An 18,245-nucleotide genomic window follows, 5' to 3' on the forward strand; every position below is an offset into this window, starting at 1 on the left:
TTTACACCTCGTGGATTCCAATGGGTTCTGCGTATAAGCTCATGCCACATGACAAAGTACAGGCATACAGTATAATGTTTCTTGGTAATGAAGTCCTGGTAACATCTGTTGGTATTTTTGTAGGTTTTAGGAGGGATTTTGTCCATAATCCTCCTGCTGGCATATGGTCAGTTTCTCCTTTCTTCAGTCCATACAGACTTACTCGGTCGTAGAGGGTTTTTCATTATTAGAAAATGTTACTCCTTCACGTTGTGTTAAAGAAATTGAGCAGTCGACAGCTCGACTCATGAGGAACAGATCGTATCCATCAACATATCCGTGACTCTGGGCTCTGTTTGTTTATGAAGTGCTGACAGAGAGGCAGGTGGGCATGGACTATATTAAGGCTGCAACCTTTTTGCTCGACAACACGCACACGCCGTCAAAACCTAATCTGTTACTACACCTGTGCGTGGTCAATTTGCAAAATTATGCATAGATGAAAAATAGCTGAGGAACTGCAATCAGTCAGTTAGCATGGTCACAATGTTATTATGACACTTATTTACATATTGGACATATAGTGTCAGCCTGGATTAGCCCTGAAGCTGTTGGCTTCCCTCCTGCTTTGTGTGCTCAAGGCCTCTCTGTACTTTCCATACTCTGGCTCTGCAGAGAGCTGCATGTGCTTTTCGGTCACACTTAAATACCCGTGTTTGCATTCGTACTAAATTGAAGGCCTGTGTCACTCTGGCGTCACTAGCGTGCGTACCTGTTCCAACACTCTGTTCCAATTTATTGCCCTCGCTGGAGCATGTGCAGTTGGCACATAGAGTCTGCATGGCCCGGAAAGCTATGGCTGTACATGGAGGCGTGCGGACAGGCACACTTGGAAACTATGAATTGGCCTTAGTCCATACAGGTCCAGTGTGTAACATTTAGTTTATTACAGTACAGTATTACGGTACAGTATGTTTATATACTATAAATGTATAATTGCTTTAAAATCAACAGTGTTTTGAGTTCTTGGTACTTTATTTCTTGGCAGTCTAACCCTAACTGCCATCACGCATTAGTACTTCACTTCTATGTTGTTACCACGTTAGCATGATCCAAATCATTTAATAATCCTAAAAAGACTGAAGGCACATTACTGTAAAACCTTCCAAAAATACGTTTGAAAGACTCCCAAAAGTCATCCTCTAATACTAATTGTAATATAAAAAAGTGCTGATACAAACAATGCAAAGCTTTCTAATGTACAAGTTTGGATCCTTCCTGTTTTCTTCCTCTGACTTAATTAGACATTTTGTTTCCTGTTTGAGCCACAAAGACGGCTGTTGTCTTTTTTCTAATCACTTGCATCAAATTCACAATGAAGCCTTTATTAGGACCTCACATAGTTGAACAGGTTTGCTCAGCTAATTCAGGAATTGAGCATTAAATTGGTATCAGGTTATTAGCTTGAGAATGAGGATGTTGTGCAGCTCGAAGGTCACAGATTATTTGATACCAGTGTTTGAAAGGAGATCATTTCTTCTTTCCTGCAGCTCAGTGTTTTTTGGAATCACTGAATCAAATATGGAATTGTTATCTGGGTATAATGTGATTTTCTGTGCATGGTATGCTCTTCTGCTCAGGATTGACACTTAAGAGAGGAAAGAACTTCACACCAGAAGTTCCAGTCATTATCCTCAGATTACCTGTTGTTGCCCTTGGATCGAGATGACGAGTGGATCAAGTGGCTGAACTGTGGAATATGATATGGGACAGAGGCCAAATGCTTTCCGTGTTCTTGGGGAATCCCATAAATAAGAGAGGGGAAAAGAGTTAGTAAAGGGGAAACAATAGGAGAGGAGAGAGAAAAGATTCAAGGAAAAGGTAGTGGAGAGTGAAGCAGTGAGGCATGGTCAGCAGAGCAGAGGGTAATGACACATGGTGGGTGTGTGTGTGTTTGTGTAGATCGCTTGTGTATTAACAATAGGTGCCATCCCTGCCTGCCCCCGACTGTGCACTCTATTGTGTCCTTTCTCTGTGCCTGGCTGTGCACACACACACACACACACACACACACACACACACGCTCCATTCTGATGAAAGGATTTCTTTGTAGTGCCTGTTAAAATCACAACAAAAAGTGATTAATATGTCCTTAAAAAAATGTATTCCCGATAAAAAGTTTTTGCAGAACACTGTTGCTTTATAAATCATATAAATATCACGTCACGATAACCACATGCAAAGAACAAGGAAGGACAAACCACAAGACGTTTGTAAAAAAGCAACTGATCTTCAGCCTCAACTAGGTCAGACTCCCAGTTTACACACACGTCCATGCAGACAGACACATGGTGCTGGTTACTGCAATTTATAGCATGGTGATTGATGGGAAACCAAAAACCACCTAAGCAGGAGAAAAGGAGGAGAAAGGGGGCAAGTGGGAAGGAGGGTGGAAAGGGAGAATCAAAGAGTGAGTGATGCGGTGTGAGAGGAAACTAGGAGAAGGACAAAAAAAAGATAACAAATACAGAGATCCAGGAGGAAGGTGTGAACAAGCGGACACTAAGTTTGGTTTTTCCTTTTGTCAAACAAAACTAAAATGTGTGTTTCAATGATGTCAGTCCCCACCGCTTTCTCTTCTCTCCCTTTTGCCTCTTAACTGGAACAAATTCATCGAGATTCTTATTCATAACAGATGCTCTCTCGCTCTCTCTCTCTCTCTCTCTCTCTCTCCCGCTCTCTCTCTTTCTCTCCCTGGGTAACCATAACAAGCTGTGGTGAAGTTCTTGGAGAGGATCTTGTGTGTTTCAGGGGGGCGTTGCGGCTCTTTGCAGGAGAGCATTTCCAGAGTTGTGGGGGTTTGAGTTGATACTAATGCTGCACACTAATGGAGCATGCCGGGACTTTGTCCATGAACACACACACACACAAGCACCTATCCACCTCCACTGTAGGTCTTTACTGTATGTAGAAACAAATTGGCTTAATCACTAAGCCGAGATGCTTAATGTGGGAACGATTTACGTGGCCTGATTTCTTCTCTAGAGCCTGGAGAGAAAAAGTAGGTGAAGTCAGTCAGAGGTAAAGAAAAGTAATGACTTCATACAGTGATTGTGATTAAATTCAGGTTGATAGTGTTTATGAGTGTTGGACATAATTTACTCAATAAGACGCTGCAGAAATAAGCTTGACACCTGCACGCCAGAGTCTTGGAACAAGGGGCAATGAAAGGGGGAGGACACAAGGGCAATTGTGCTGCAAAAATGATATTATGACATTATATTCTTATAAATATCAGTCAATATAGGAAACTTTATTGTGATTACAGTTTTCCCTTATCACACAACCCTGTTTTAAAGCATTGCCCTTTTAAGGAACCTTTTTACTTATGGAGTTAGTCTTATTTATTTATTAATATGCCATAGTTGTTTCTTTTTTATGTCCTTTGCCTAAAGCATTTTTTGCTTCTTATTTGATTTATGTTTTAGTCACATGGTGGGTGCACTTGTGCGTTTCTTGGCATATTCCTCAGAGACATATATGATGAATGGCATCATTCACACAATTAGAAATCAGCTGTGGAACATCTCAGAGTACAGTTGCCTTTATATGTTGGGAAATGCATTGCCATTATGTGCATAGATCCCACAGAGTTGAATATTTGTCCTCAAGTTTGGAAAAAACAGATTGTTTCCCTAAAATACCTCGTTTTTGGGGTTAGGGTTACTTTTTTAAAATGGATCTTCCAAAGGTATTTTGCCTTGAGTGTTAGCCTTACTTTTCTGATATGTTGTGATCTACACATCAGATTTAGTCATCAAGAGAAATTGCCACAGGTGAGACATTGATCCCGTTTTATTACTACAGTGACGTCAGCTCAAGGTCACACAATATCTGTGTCAGCTGCGTGCGTGGAAGCCATATGAGCTCTCTGTTTCAGTGCATATGATATTCTTCCGTTTCTTTGAAAGCACACAACACAAGCATGTGCTTGCTGGTTAATTTTTCTCAGGATCTGGCTTTGACAAAACAGTTAACAGAAACAGTAAAGCATTTTTCCCCTTCTTCCATTTTTTTTGGCCCATCTGTGACTATAGGTCGAGGCAAGGGCCTCTGCCTGGACTATGCAGCTTCATATCACCGAATGCTGCACAAGGTTCATTATTATATAATGTGAATCCTGAGAACCAGATCCTATGGAATGATGTTGTCCTATATTTAGGCTTCCGCCGTCCCCAGAAGAGATGAAGCACTTTAGCCAACTTCCTGTGTGTTTGGAATACAGAAACTATACAATATCATTTTCTGCCTCCTTGTCTTTTTTTTTTTTCTCCTCGTTTTGTCTTCTGTCGCGACCTCTGTCCATCTGGTGCTGTGAGTACTTCCCAGTGGCTGCGGCGGCAGCAGACCAGAGCACATGATCACAGACTGTTAAAGCACAGTGGGAAGTCCAGACAAGATGAGTTGATCAGAGGGTTTCAGATTTCAGCCTCGCTGCAGGAAGCTGCATAATACTTTAACACTGCCGATTGTGTTTCTGCTCGTCTGTCTGGCTCGCTGGGTTTACAGACGGATGAACTTGGACTTTATTGTCAGGGATGTGAATTTGTGGAAATAGACTTGTCCTGCTTAACTGAGTTTGTGTGAGCCTGTGTGTATGAAAAAAAAGGAGAGAACATTCGATGGAGAGTGACAGGGTATTTCTGTATCTGCCTAATTCAAGTCTCATGATGTTTTGAAGCCTGTAGCCAAAAATAAGGGATGAAGAAGGAGCAAAACAGCACTAAACAAGGAGACTTGGATCCAATTAATTCCTTAAATACTCAAACAGATGAGTTTTACATGCATATGTTGGACTTTTTAGATCACCATATGTGTAAAATATGCATCGATGTATACAGAGCAATGAAGAGGGAACATTTATCATGGATAATAATAGAGAGGAAAGCCCACCTAGACTTGCTGACTGCACTGTCTCCGTTTCTCTGTAGTAAGACAACAAGAAAGAGGGAGAGGTGTCTCAACAGTGCTATGGGTGGTCAGAGTCTTTACTAAGTGCTGCTGGGAAATGGTATGTTGCCTTCCAGCTAGTCAGGTGGCCTACTGTGCTTTTTTTTTTTTCATGTGACCACTACATCACATGGTCATCGGAGTCAGAATGGAAGAGAGTGCAGGAGGAGGAGGAGGAGGAGCATACGTAGATGTTTTTGTGTGTCAGCTGCTAATGGGCCATCATCAGTAAATGGGTTGCTGCAGGATGAAGGGATAAGCTGTTACGGACAGACACACTTGCACAGATGCTCACATTAATGCATTCACTAAGACACTGAAGCTTTCAGACGTTGTCTTTCTGTAAATCATATGATGTAGATGAGGTTGTTTTGACAAAAAAAAAAGCTGGTTATACAATTTGATGGCATCACCGGGTCGCTCATCGTGACCTGGCGGACTCTTCAGTCGCATTGAATTGATTTATTAAATAAAACAATGATACCATCACATTGAAGACATGGTGTCCCTCATTGTACCTCTTTTAGAACTGGTTGCCTTGGTGATATTTTTTATAATATCGCTAGAAAAACAACCAACGTAATCCGTCACCTTGAAAATACCTTAATTTCTTCCTGCTCTTTTCACACGTCCTCTAAATGGGGTAACGTTAGATTGTAAGATATTGTAAGACATGACAAAATGTTCTGCATCTGTGTTATGGTTTGTCGCATGGAGACTACATAGAACTGCTCATTAGCTGTGAAGATGATGTTTGGCAACGTCATTTGAAGCTGCAACCATAATATGTTTGTGCACTTGGGAATAAAACCTCGGAAGGTTTCGTCGCCTTATTTTATGCTTGTGCTCTGATTTTGTTTATTTCTGGGGCACTGGTGTGCTGGATGTGTCAGCTACGGTTAAGACACAGAGCTGATGAAGAATCAATGTGAAAACACACTCACATACACACTCATGGCCCACGAAAATACTGTAGAATATATTCCTTTAAATGTAAACTCAAAACAATGTCTACGTAAAAGTTGATTCTCTGTGTTTTGTGTCCGAGCTTTAACAGGTTTTCTTTTTTCCTTATGTGAATGTTTATCTTTGTGAATAAAAATAGCCTCCATCAGTCAGTGCGAGATAACATGTGGCAAAGCCTCAGCGATGTCTTTAACTGTACCGATGTCATGTTTCAGATTTAGTGGGTGAATTTAAGTCGTGTTTTTCAGCGATAAAAGCACAATGTGTCGCCCATTTCTTCATCTTGTTCAGTGTTTATTTGCACAGTCACACCCAGTGGTCAACCCTGGTACGCTAATGCAGTCTCTGGCTTAATATTACATCAGTTTTTGTACTGTCCTAACTCTAAAAATGACCTTGGGGTGGCACCCTGACTTCTCTACAAACACAAAACTCACACTGGACACAGCCTGCATGGCTGCATTGCTTTACAAGGGCCAACTTACCCACACTTCCATTTACATCTGTGTTTATTGCGGTATCAGTGGTCGAGCTGGAATGACCGTTAAACTCTGTGTGTGTGTGTGTGTGTGTGTTAACGTGTCTGACATTTCCAAGTGGCTCATCTTCTACAGGATGAAAGAATGTAGCCTGTAACTTTCTTTTCTTGGCTTGTTTTCGGTTGAGGTCTTACTTGATGCCCACAACCACCACTAATAAAGGCTGGTGCAAACAGTCATCAGTGGTGGGGAGTGGGTGTGGCTGAAATCACTGCCATTTTTCCCTTTCCCTCTGTGACAGACACTTAATTAGAACTGAATTAGTGATTAGTGCATTTGTCAAGTGAGAGAAAATTAATGAGACACAAGTTGGAGCAGCGAGTTTAAGCATGTAAATGACTTTTCTGGTTTCTCCGATAGGAAAATCGGATTTAATTCCTCCCCAAGTCTCTGACCTTTTATAGTCCTGATGAGGTACCATGAAATTAATCAAAGACAATTCTCTTTTAGCAGCCAGACACTCAATAGCTAGTAATATAGTGATTTTTTTTTACAACATGGCAAATAATAGCCAGAGAAGAAATTAAAAAAACTACTTTTGCTTGTCCAATTTCACCTCCTGTGTGAATTCATGTCAGTTTGTTATTAATCCCTGTGTAAACCAGTTTGTCTGCACATGTCCCCACAAATACACCGAGCAGGTAGTGTGCAGAAGAGGGATGGATCAAAAAAAGCAGCCCTAGACAAACAGTAATGGATTTTTGTGGCTGCTTTGAATTGAGATAAAGGGACAGTCTAGCGTTTCATCTCCATCCAAATCCTCTGCTGGAGCTATTTTAATGTACTCAGACCAAATTTTCAGAGTGCGCCTTGTCTCAGATTTCATTTGAATTTGTGTTGAAATGCCATGTTTTTGATGCTGCACACATCCAAACGAGAGTTTGTTTTGTAGGGAATTATAATTTCACCGCTCTGTGCAATTTCCTCTCTTCATTGGCGTTACTCTCCACCCTTCAAACCATCTTCTTGTTTGATATAATTGTTATCGCAGTCACTATCATTGTGTCTTTCTGCCACATTTCAGATGAACAAACATCATTTACTTACGTATATACGTATATATAAATATGTTCCTCTTCTGTCCTGTCCTAGGATCGTAAGCTGTCCAAGTCAGAGCGACAGCGCTTCAAAGAGGAGGCGGGGATGTTGAAGGGCCTCCAACATCCTAACATTGTCCGTTTCTACGACTCGTGGGAGGGACCATGCAAAGGAAAGAAATGCATTGTTTTGGTAACTGAGCTCATGACATCTGGCACACTAAAAACGTGAGTACACAACATACTAAATGATTAGTATTGACAAAGTGTCTGTAGTTTCTGCCATTACCTCACTCTACTCGATCTTGGCACACAGATGAGATGACTAAATGGGATTTTGTACAGTTGATTTCTAACCAAGACAGAAAACATAGAAACCTGTGTGGCCACATCGACAGTGTTTTTGATGGTGGTCCACTTACACCACCTTCAGTGCAGCTATCAAGCAATTTTGCCCACTTTTTTGAAGCGCAATGTCGTTACAGATAATGACTCGCCTCCTTTTAATGAAATATAAAATTGACACAGAATCACACATATTTTCCCACAACAATTTATACTCTGCTTAATACAATATGCAGTTTTTCTCTGTTTGTCGTCTCTTTAAGTAACCTTTACAGTTGTGTCGTAAGCCCCTCGCATCCCAGCGTGGTTTCTGTGCTGAGTGCAGCTGTTACTGGGTCATCCAGTGTGTTTTCACCCGTTACACGTACTGTATAAAATGTGTTTTTCTTTGCCTCGTGTACAGCATTTATGTGATTGAGTGCCTCTCTTGATTACAGTATGTGCATCCATAGCTGACTGGGATAATCACTCTGTATATATACTGTAGAAGTATATAGTTCACCTCCCAGTTATGGTGTTTACAGCATACATTCAGCCTGAGAATGCACAGGATAAGGAGAATCTGTACATCTGTGGTTAGCATGTCAATAACAGGGGCGTCCGCCAGACTCCTGCTCCTCTCTCCCACTAAATACTTTGTGTATAATAATTGATTGTGCGTCGCCACGTACCAGTCCAGTCTGTTGACCTGATAGAATAGACGTGCTACAGTGAATTCAAAAGTGATGAGCTCCAGGAACAATGAAAGCTTTAATGTGGCATGAGTGGCACACATCATGGCCCGTGCAGTGCATTGTGGGATTCTGGCCCACCTGACTGCTGCTGCTGCTGCTGCTGCTGCTGCTGCAGATTCCTCTCATTCCTCACAGAGGGACAGACACACACATACAGTGTGTGTATAAGTCTGTTTTCCCCTCCAAACAGATAGGGAGAGTGATACAGTCATTGTTCCATATGCAGACAAGTAATTGTCAAAGTATCCTGTTTTAAAGGCAGCCACACAGGTTGACAAACCAATGATTTACCTGAGTGAGACGAGCAATGCCCTACCAAGAGCAGTAGCTCCCTCAAGTGGAAGAAGGAATGTAAAAACTTTGCTGACACTTTCAAACTTACCCCGACCCATTAATTCAAACAACAAAATGAAGGATTCTTAAAGACCCTCTCGCACCTCCTTACCTTCAGTGTAAAAAACAACAGACTCCACCCTTCCTCACCCCGAAAATACACATCATTCGCTCATGCCCAGTGGGAAATATAGCACATATCAAAGGAGACCAAGTTACCAGAATAAAGCAGCAAAGTGTCACAGTGTTGGAATATCTCTTGGTTCTTCAGTCATTAACCTGAATAAATTAAATTTGCAATGATAGAGGACTTTGAAAACTAACTTATTTAAGTAGCCTAACAAAGAAACATGCACACTGTTCGACATGCATCACTCCACAGTGAGTGCAGACATGTACATATATGAGCAGGTTCAAAGCTGCACAGCCATTTTGGCCGTCGGCCAGAGGCAAACTCGGAAAAGAGATCAACTCATGGAGTGAAGTGGTGGAAAAAAGCCTGAGAGATGACAAGAGAGGAGAACTGATAGGGACGGAGCAAGATGGCGAGGATGGAAGCGCTGACGTGTGTGGGTTCGTCGAGTGAGAGGCCCGTTATCTTTCTGTGTCCATGGGCATGGAGGTGTGTTTGTGTCTGAGACAGAAAGAAGCAGAAAGACATCCACACACACACACACACATACATGCATATTCTGTTACTTACTGTAACACAGGATGTATCTGTACATCTCCCTGAATGTAAATTCCTACTGTTTGCACATATTTCAAGTGTGTTGAACAAGAGAGCGTGGGGAATGTGATTTTACACTGTCACTCCAACATTGCTTGCCTCAGAGTTTAACCCGTCTGTCAGCACTGTTCTGACATCTGAGGAGAAGTGAGACAGGTTGACTAGAGGAGTGCAAGTGTGTGAAGAAGGAAGGGTAGTGTACAGAAAGAGGAAGAGGTGAAAAGGATGCTGGACGGAAAGCAAGAAATTGGCTGTGATAGTATGGTGTGATCGTATGGGGGTGGGTGTTACACTAAGGAAGTCTATAAAAGGTCATTTATTGTCTTTCAACATATTTGTGTATGTATGTATAATATGCCACTAATCTGGATACAGCTAAAAGATCCTTTTATCCTTAGTTATTTATTTATATATATTTTATTTCAATGCTAACTGACAACTACACAAACATGGTGCATGATTGGGATATTCAGTTTTTGCCAATACATAGTACCTTAGAATGACATGAAATTATAGTCCACTCAGTGAAATACAGCTGTGTCATGTAGTTCCACTGAAACTTAACCATGGTTGTGACAGAGCAGGTCAGTTTGTGTTGATGTGTCCACACTCGTCTGAGCTGTCCCTCATCATCTAAGACCCATTTGAGGTTGTTGAATTATTAGAGCAGCTGCTGACGCTCAGGATGTATGGAGCTGCCAGTGATGATGGAGCCAGACGTACTGATGCCGCTGCTGTGGCTCAGCTTCCTGGATTTGGAGCAGAAATGCAGCGAGGGCTTCAGAGTTGCGGACAACATCTGTGCAGTGTCAGTCAGTACAGCGGAGTTAAAGAGATAAAGTGTCATTAAATGGATGATCTCTTTTGAATCCTCCAGCTCTTCAAGCTGATCACAGAATGACTCGGGAGCAAATTTGAATTTCACTGATGATCTGAGCAGAAAAAATCATTTCTGCCAATAAACCCTAAAGTAGATTATTATAAAACAGACATAAAATGAAGCTAAGCACACAGACATCAGGTGCTCTTGTGTGCACATTTATGTCTGAATTAGACATTTTGTCTAATTCAAGTCTATTTAATGTGGGATTGTTTCTCAATAATGCACAAGGGTTGTATAAAATTGAATTTGTTATTGTGTGTATTATCTGTGTTTCTCCCATGTCGCTGTCTTAACAGACTGTTGTCTTTCCTCTGCAGGCTTTGCCATGATTCATTTCCACCCTTTGTTGGTTTTTGGCGTCCTTCCCGATTATTGCTCTCGTCATTCAAAAGATTTTTAAAGCCTCACTTGAGTTCAATTCAAAGATACCGCACTGTCTATTAACTAGTTCTGTTCACAGCGTCTTTCAAAGAAGAAACTAATGGGTAGTTTAATGTCAAGACATTCAAATACAGCTGACGCCAATGCTCTCTATGCATTTTTGTACACTTAATCTCGCTGTTGAGTGACGAGCCGCCTTCTGTGTTTTCCTTGTCTTGTCACAGCTACCTGAAGCGTTTCAAGGTGATGAAAATCAAGGTCCTGCGTTCGTGGTGCAGACAGATCCTCAAAGGCCTTCACTTCTTGCACACCCGGGCGCCACCCATCATTCACAGGGACCTGAAGTGCGACAACATCTTTATCACGGGGCCCACGGGCTCGGTGAAGATCGGAGATCTGGGGTTGGCCACGTTGAAAAGGGCCTCCTTTGCCAAGAGTGTCATCGGTGAGGAGATGAATGTGCACAGCCACAAAGGACATGTATTCCTTATCACGTGCACACAGACACACCTGCCTGTTGTCAGGTGTATATCTGAATATCTGATATGGAAATGCGGTTCAGAATAACATGTAAACATCCCTGTGCACGCAGTCTTGTATAAGCAAAGATATGAACACAAACATTCTGTACAAGGTACACACACCTACTCTAGATTAACTTTACTGCCGCTGAAACGTCTGGTTGTTCAAGAAAACTACAGATGTTTAAAAAGTGAATCCTAGCACAGTTTGCTACTGAGCTAGGATTAAGCTGTCCGAACATGCGCCGGCTTCAAACACACCCTGCCCCCATTCTGTATAATTCTCACAAGCAAAGAAGACGAATGCAGATACTCTCACACTCTTTAAAAATAATGATCTGCTTTATAAATTTCACAGCTGCGCCATAGTAATTAAACAAACCTCAAATATTTGAACACATGAAGGAATCCAACAGTACTACGCTATGTGCAGTTTGACATGTCCAACTTTTTAGATTTATTTCCTCTCTTCATCCTAACATTTTACTGTATGTTACATAAATGAGCCTGGGTGATTGTTGTGATTGTTTTTAACTCTGTCATGGGATTTATTTGGAAATAAATACATGTAAGACCCGCATCATAATCTGGGAACTGATCGGATTTTGCTCATGACAAATGCATCGTTGTCAAGACACGTTTCCCAGAGGTATAAATGAAGTAAATAAGAGGAAAGAGACATTTTCTTGGTCAAAAACAAGGAAATGTGATTCAGCCTCTTATTATTTCTGAATGATCATAAATTCAATCATGCAAATTGCACAGTGACCTTTAATATAGCCATCTCTCACATGACAGATGTTGTGTTTGTGTGAGGAACATCTGCAAAAAATATTTTTTAATATTTATTCTGATATACATAATGTATAATTTAAAGTATACTGTCCATATGTCACCATATGGACAGTGTCCCTTTAATGGCTATATGAAAAGTAGTCCAGCATGATTTTGAACGATTAAACCACATATGTATGTGAAGAACTGAAGAACAAGCGGATGTTCATTCATCTCTTACTAATGATGACCGAGTTATTAAAGCACAGTGTGAAATATTGTGTTTTTTCTCTTCCTCAGGTACGCCTGAGTTTATGGCTCCAGAGATGTACGAGGAGAAGTACGATGAGTCTGTAGATGTCTACGCCTTTGGGATGTGCATGCTGGAGATGGCCACCTCAGAGTATCCATACTCTGAATGTCAGAACGCCGCGCAGATCTACAGGCGGGTTACGAGTGTAAGTCCATTCATCTTGTGTTGACGTGACGTGTTGTTTGTCACTTATCGACTTCCTCCTCCTCCACTGGTTTTGTCCCTGCCACTCCACCCATACTTGTTTACTGACTGTATTAATAAGTTTGGCATGAGCCGCAGAAGATCCTGTCATATGACACTGTTTTTCGCACTGATTACTCTCTCGCCCTCACTCTCACCACTCACTTTGTCTAGTTCTTCAGCCGCCCCCACCTCTGTTTTGTAAGAGGGAAGAAAATGGAAATGTGGAGTAACACGTTTTTGTTCAACCCACAAGGGAGAATTAGTGAGCAAATCTATCATGTCAGTCCAAAACTAATGTTCCCTCCTCACATTCTGTTGTTTTGGCCTCGAGCTAAACTAATGCCGTTAGTGCTACTGGCCAAAGGTGTTTTTTATGCTGAGAGAAAGTTGAGGGGGAAAAAAGAATCACATATGTATTAACTTCAGACACGATCTGCAGAGGAAAACAAGGACCTAAATTAAATACAGGGTAACCAATATGAGTTTTTCTTGATTTTGATATGGCCGGTATGTTTTTAACATCCGATAAAATAGAACCATTATAGAACTAGATATTTTGATACCTGGAAATGATGGTGTTCTCACATGTCTTGTTTTTGTCCACAACCAAAATGAGTCAGTTTTTAACGATTTCTTTGTTATCTGGAGCAAAGAAAGTAGAAAATATTCACGTTTAAGAAGCTGAAACGATCAGTCATCTCGTTTTAATCATGAAAAAAGCTTCAAGTTGATTCTTTGGCTATCAAAATAGTTTAGAAATCGAATAATAATCGATTATTAATTAATCGTTTCAGCTCTATATACAACTAATAATACATTGACTTAACTTAGGTAAACACGAGCAACACTTGTTTTTGTATAAAAAAAGAAGACAAAAGGATTCTCCGCCTCAACGCCCCAAGAACTGCATCAACGTTTAGCTCCATTTTTTCCAGTGAAACAGATTAAATGTCCTAGCGTCAGCCCATTCTGAATGATTTGCTCTTAATTCCCTTGTTATTTTTTCTAACACTTCCAGACATTGCTAAAAATTTAGATAAAAATGAAATGGAAACAAATTGAGAGAGATCAAAACACACACGTAGAGAGAGACAGATGCGATCACAATCTGTTTTAGATTAAGTGCTGCTGAGCTCATCTCTCTGTCTCACACACACACACACACACACACACAGGCAGATGAGAGCTGTTTCTGTCGTTTCCTCACGGGACTGAACAGCTCTGTTCACGCTGACAGTGATTGTTAATGGCCTGTTGGAATATACTAGAAATCTCTTTTCTGTGTTTATCCGTCTGTTGTTCCTCTACCATCTCTGTTTTGTCTCTCTCTCTCTCTGTCTCCCTCTCGCTCTCTCTCTCTCTCTCTCTCTCTCCTATCATTTATTTCATTTCAGTTCACTAAGCTTTATTGGAAAGGCCAATTTCCAAAGGAGTCTCATTATAAATGTGTGTCTGCGTTTGATTTACTTAATAAATGCTTAACTATCAACACCGGCATCTCTAAATATTTGACTGGTAGTACTATAGAATTGCGGTGATATGAATAACTTATGGATGAGTGCATCATCCCCCTCAGCTGAACTAGCACAGCTGTTACCTCAGAACATTAAAATTTAATGGTAACTCAAGACACATTTGCTGCTGGGGGAGTTAACGTTTTTTAACGTGTATACCAGACATAAAAAAATAATGTGTACCATCACTTATTCTTGGCTCGCAGTAATTTAGATAACGATAATCAGACAAAAGCTCCTCAATGCGGTGGCTCGTGGCCTTCCATTTAAATATTCAGTGAAATGGGCCGCCAACCTTTCATTGTCGACCCATAATGATCCAACAGTCCCCGATTCAGTTACCAACACTGCGACAGAAACTATTCAGTCAATCTCTCCCTCGCAGTACCTGATGATTTCTTTGGTCGTGGCTCTACACTGTAGCCGTGTGTCATGATCCTGTGACTCAAGACAGACTGCAAACAGTGTGAGACAGTTTTATTGACCGTTTCACACTGTGTGTGTGTGTGCTGCTATGGTCTGCTATCTTGGCTTTCCATAACCTTTGACCTCAGTATCTCAGCCCCCTATAGTCCACATACATACATCATACATGAGTTGAGGTGATCCTGTTAAGATTGCTGAAATTGCACATTGTCTGTCTGACACATTATCTGCAGAGTGGAATAAATTTAGATAGTATGTTTAAATGCATACCCTACGTCAGTCTGGCCTTCTCTCCCTCTCTCTCTCTCTCTCTCTTGTTCCACTGTCATATCCCCACCTTCCGTCTCTTTTTCTGTAAGTGTTTGACAGAAGATGTTATTTACGATATTAAGATTAACATAATCATATTGAAAGCTGCATATTCATCCTTCCAGCACTTCCTCCTCTATTCCTTACAGTGTCTCGTTGCATTTGTGACGTCAGTAAACATGTGATATAACAGCTCATGGTAGATGAGTTAATGAAGCAGTTATTAAACTAATTAATCGGTAACTTTGGCATGTTGGGAGTCTATTCCATTCCATGTGTTGTTTGCCTGCGTCATGTGATACTGGAATCAGGCTCTTTCTTGGATTTGCCACATTGTAACTTGTTGTACAGTGTTGTTGACGTTCACCATGGTCCAGGTCTCTCTGGAACATTCCTTCCCTCCTATCAGCCTGGCTAAATGAAAATCTTTCTATCTCTCCCTCTCTCCCTTCTCTGCTTCTCTTCATCTTAAGACTTAATACTATTACCTCCTCTATAGCTCCTAACTTTGTTTGGTCCATTTTCGCGTGTGTGTGTGTGTGTGTGTGTGTGCTTTAGAGAAAACGAGATGGGGGTCAGTTATGTAAAGAGTGTATGGGGCGGATGCAGGGGAGAGGCCAAGAAAGTAAAGGACAGACAGCAAAAGGAAAAAAAGCAGAATGAGGTGGTCATTTGCTACCAAAAAACGTTTGAGATAAAGTGTCCGTCCATTTGTCCGACAACCTTTAGAACTTTAGACTTCAAACTAAAGTCTACTTGATATATCTGAGTACTTCTCCCGGTAAGTCGCTGGTGCTCTTTTTAAATCCTTTTTCATATGCATTAACCTTTCATTTTTGGATTTGTATCCAAGCTCTTAAAAAAACCTCTTACCATCCGTGTGACTTAAATGTCTTGTTGATTAATTTTACCTGAATTTCAGCGAGGAGGCTTCACGTTAAAAGCGTGAAATGTATTCAGGTGCGTGAAAGAAGGAGAGAATGTTGTGTTTCCTGAAATCCTGAAGTTTTTCAAATTCAGGATTTAGTTTCTGCTCTTAGTTTTATTGCTTCAGCTCCTCCATTATCAGTGGTGTTTGAACAAATAGGCAGGTCATTAAGTTGCCTTGTGGTGAGCTGTGAAACATGTTGGACGTCTGAATGCTTCTGTCAGGCACCCTTTTTGGCACCTGAAAGAAGTAGTCTTTTCAGCCTTTTGAGATACACTTAAAACCCTACAATCATCTATTTAATAGGTGTTATTAAATGTTGCTTTTTAACTTTCTTTTTCTTTCTTTTTCAAACCAATTGCCTTTCATTTATTTGGCCTCAGAAGTGTCTTCACTTAGAGCTCAGCTACTGATTTGACTCTGGCTGATTCCAACTGTTATCCTTTCAAATGTACTGTGTGATATGTCATTAGCTGTCAAAGCGTGTTACATGATTTGGTTTGAAGAGGAGGTACAGTATATATATATATATATTTATATATATATTTATATATATATATAAATATATGGTAATTAAGCTTGCACCAAATTATTACTGGTCAATCACTCACACTGTCGGACGCCTTCCTGTCGCATAATAGTCTATTAGAATGACTCACTTTATGCTGGGTATTTCACAGAGCACAGTTTTATTTGATTATCAGCGGGAAGAATACATTAAAAAAATTTTATATTTTCCAGTCTGGTACACTTTCCCTATTTCCCTTTCGACTTTCCTTTAATCAGAGCTATATTGTTCCCTAAATGCAAAACAAAACAAGACTGACCAGAAAAACAGGTGGTGAACACATCTGTTTTATGGATCAACATTTTTTTTCCCAATATTATGCTCCAGTAAGTGTTGTGTCTGTGTGTGATTTGTCTTTCTCATTAAGCGTCCTTGCCTTCACTGCTCCTCTTTCTCTGTGCGTGATTTTGCAGGGGGTGAAGCCTGGCAGTTTCGACAAGGTAGCCATTCCCGAGGTGAAGGAAATTATAGAGGGTTGCATCAGGAAAAACAAAGATGAGAGGTGAGTCACACAAGAGTCTTGCAGTCTCTCCGACGTATTTTTTTGGAACGTTTTTCCTGAAGTGTTAATTTAGTCTTTAAAGAATTATTAAGAGATTTGGATTTGAAGTGATGCACTAATGCTTGACGCTACTATTCAACTAAGTTTCATGACTATTTCTTGAGTTTTATTCTCGACGGGAAGACCAGTGGAGACACTGAAAAGTAAAATTCAAGAGCTATGTAAATATCTCTAAAGTTGTGTGTGGACATAATCTTGTAATTGTTTCATGTTGAAATTCCTAGCAGATGAATGAGCTTCAATGCCTCTTCTGTTTTCTTATAAATGTAAAATTGGCTTACAATGCCAGCCTTATACAAGGACTAACAAGTTAACAGTTTCACCCTCATGTTTCACAATTTCCTTTAATTTCCTTTTATTGCTTTGTGGCTCTTTTCTCCTCATTTCTAAAGGTATGCCATAAAGATCCTGTTAAACCATGCGTTCTTCCAGGAGGAAACAGGGGTCAGGGTTGAATTGGCAGAAGAGGATGATGGAGAAATGATTGCCATTAAACTTTGGCTCAGGATAGAAGACGTCAAGAAACTGAAAGGCAAAGAATTAGCTCCTTACTTCTTCCGAAGACATACATTCAAATATGTTCTTTTAAGCTTTAAATGTATTTTTAGTGAGTAACATATCTACACCCTCATTGTTTAATTTTTTTAGGAAAATACAAGGACAACGAAGCCATTGAGTTTTCTTTTGACCTGAACAAAGATGTCCCTGAAGATGTGGCCCAAGAAATGGTATGTGGGAAAGCCAGTGTTTCAAAGTTTGAAATGGTGGTGAAGACAGACAAGGTTAGGAAATGTTACTTTTGTTTTTTAATTTAAACATCCATCTGTCACCAAACTCCTCCAGGTCGAGTCTGGCTATGTCGCTGAGGGTGACCATAAGACCATGGCCAAGGCAATCAAGGACCGTGTGTCTCTGATCAGGAGGAAGAGGGAACAGAGACAGCTTGTACGAGAGGAAGAAGAGAAGCGAAAGCAGGAGGCAGAGCAACTTCTGCAGCAGCAACAGCAGCAGCAACAACAACAAACAACAACAACAACAGCAGCACAACAACAAACAACAGCAGCAACAACAGCAGCAACAGCAGCAGCAACAGCAACATCTGCAGCAACAAGAAGCACTCAAGACTTCACACACACAGGTTTGTTGTAATTGTTTGCAAGTCAGTTTGTGTGTGTGTGTGCTTCATGTTTATTAGAGTGATGTTGAT

At 40.7% G+C, this 18,245-nt stretch overlaps 1 protein-coding gene across 1 annotated transcript in view; it reads left to right on the forward strand.

Annotated features, from left to right (window-relative positions):
* Window positions 1-18,245, forward strand: part of wnk1b (WNK lysine deficient protein kinase 1b) — a 67,621-nt gene that overhangs the window by 24,498 nt on the left and 24,878 nt on the right. The window contains exons 2-8 of the mRNA XM_044022320.1: window positions 7,587-7,759; window positions 11,162-11,382; window positions 12,533-12,690; window positions 16,890-16,978; window positions 17,431-17,570; window positions 17,687-17,766; window positions 17,882-18,076. Coding sequence (XP_043878255.1) covers window positions 7,587-7,759; window positions 11,162-11,382; window positions 12,533-12,690; window positions 16,890-16,978; window positions 17,431-17,570; window positions 17,687-17,766; window positions 17,882-18,076 — 1,056 coding nt within the window. The remainder of the gene's footprint in view (window positions 1-7,586; window positions 7,760-11,161; window positions 11,383-12,532; window positions 12,691-16,889; window positions 16,979-17,430; window positions 17,571-17,686; window positions 17,767-17,881; window positions 18,077-18,245) is intronic.

The sequence above is a fragment of the Solea senegalensis genome, linkage group LG3 (assembly GCF_019176455.1).
Source record: "Solea senegalensis isolate Sse05_10M linkage group LG3, IFAPA_SoseM_1, whole genome shotgun sequence".
NCBI lineage: Eukaryota > Metazoa > Chordata > Actinopteri > Pleuronectiformes > Soleidae > Solea > Solea senegalensis.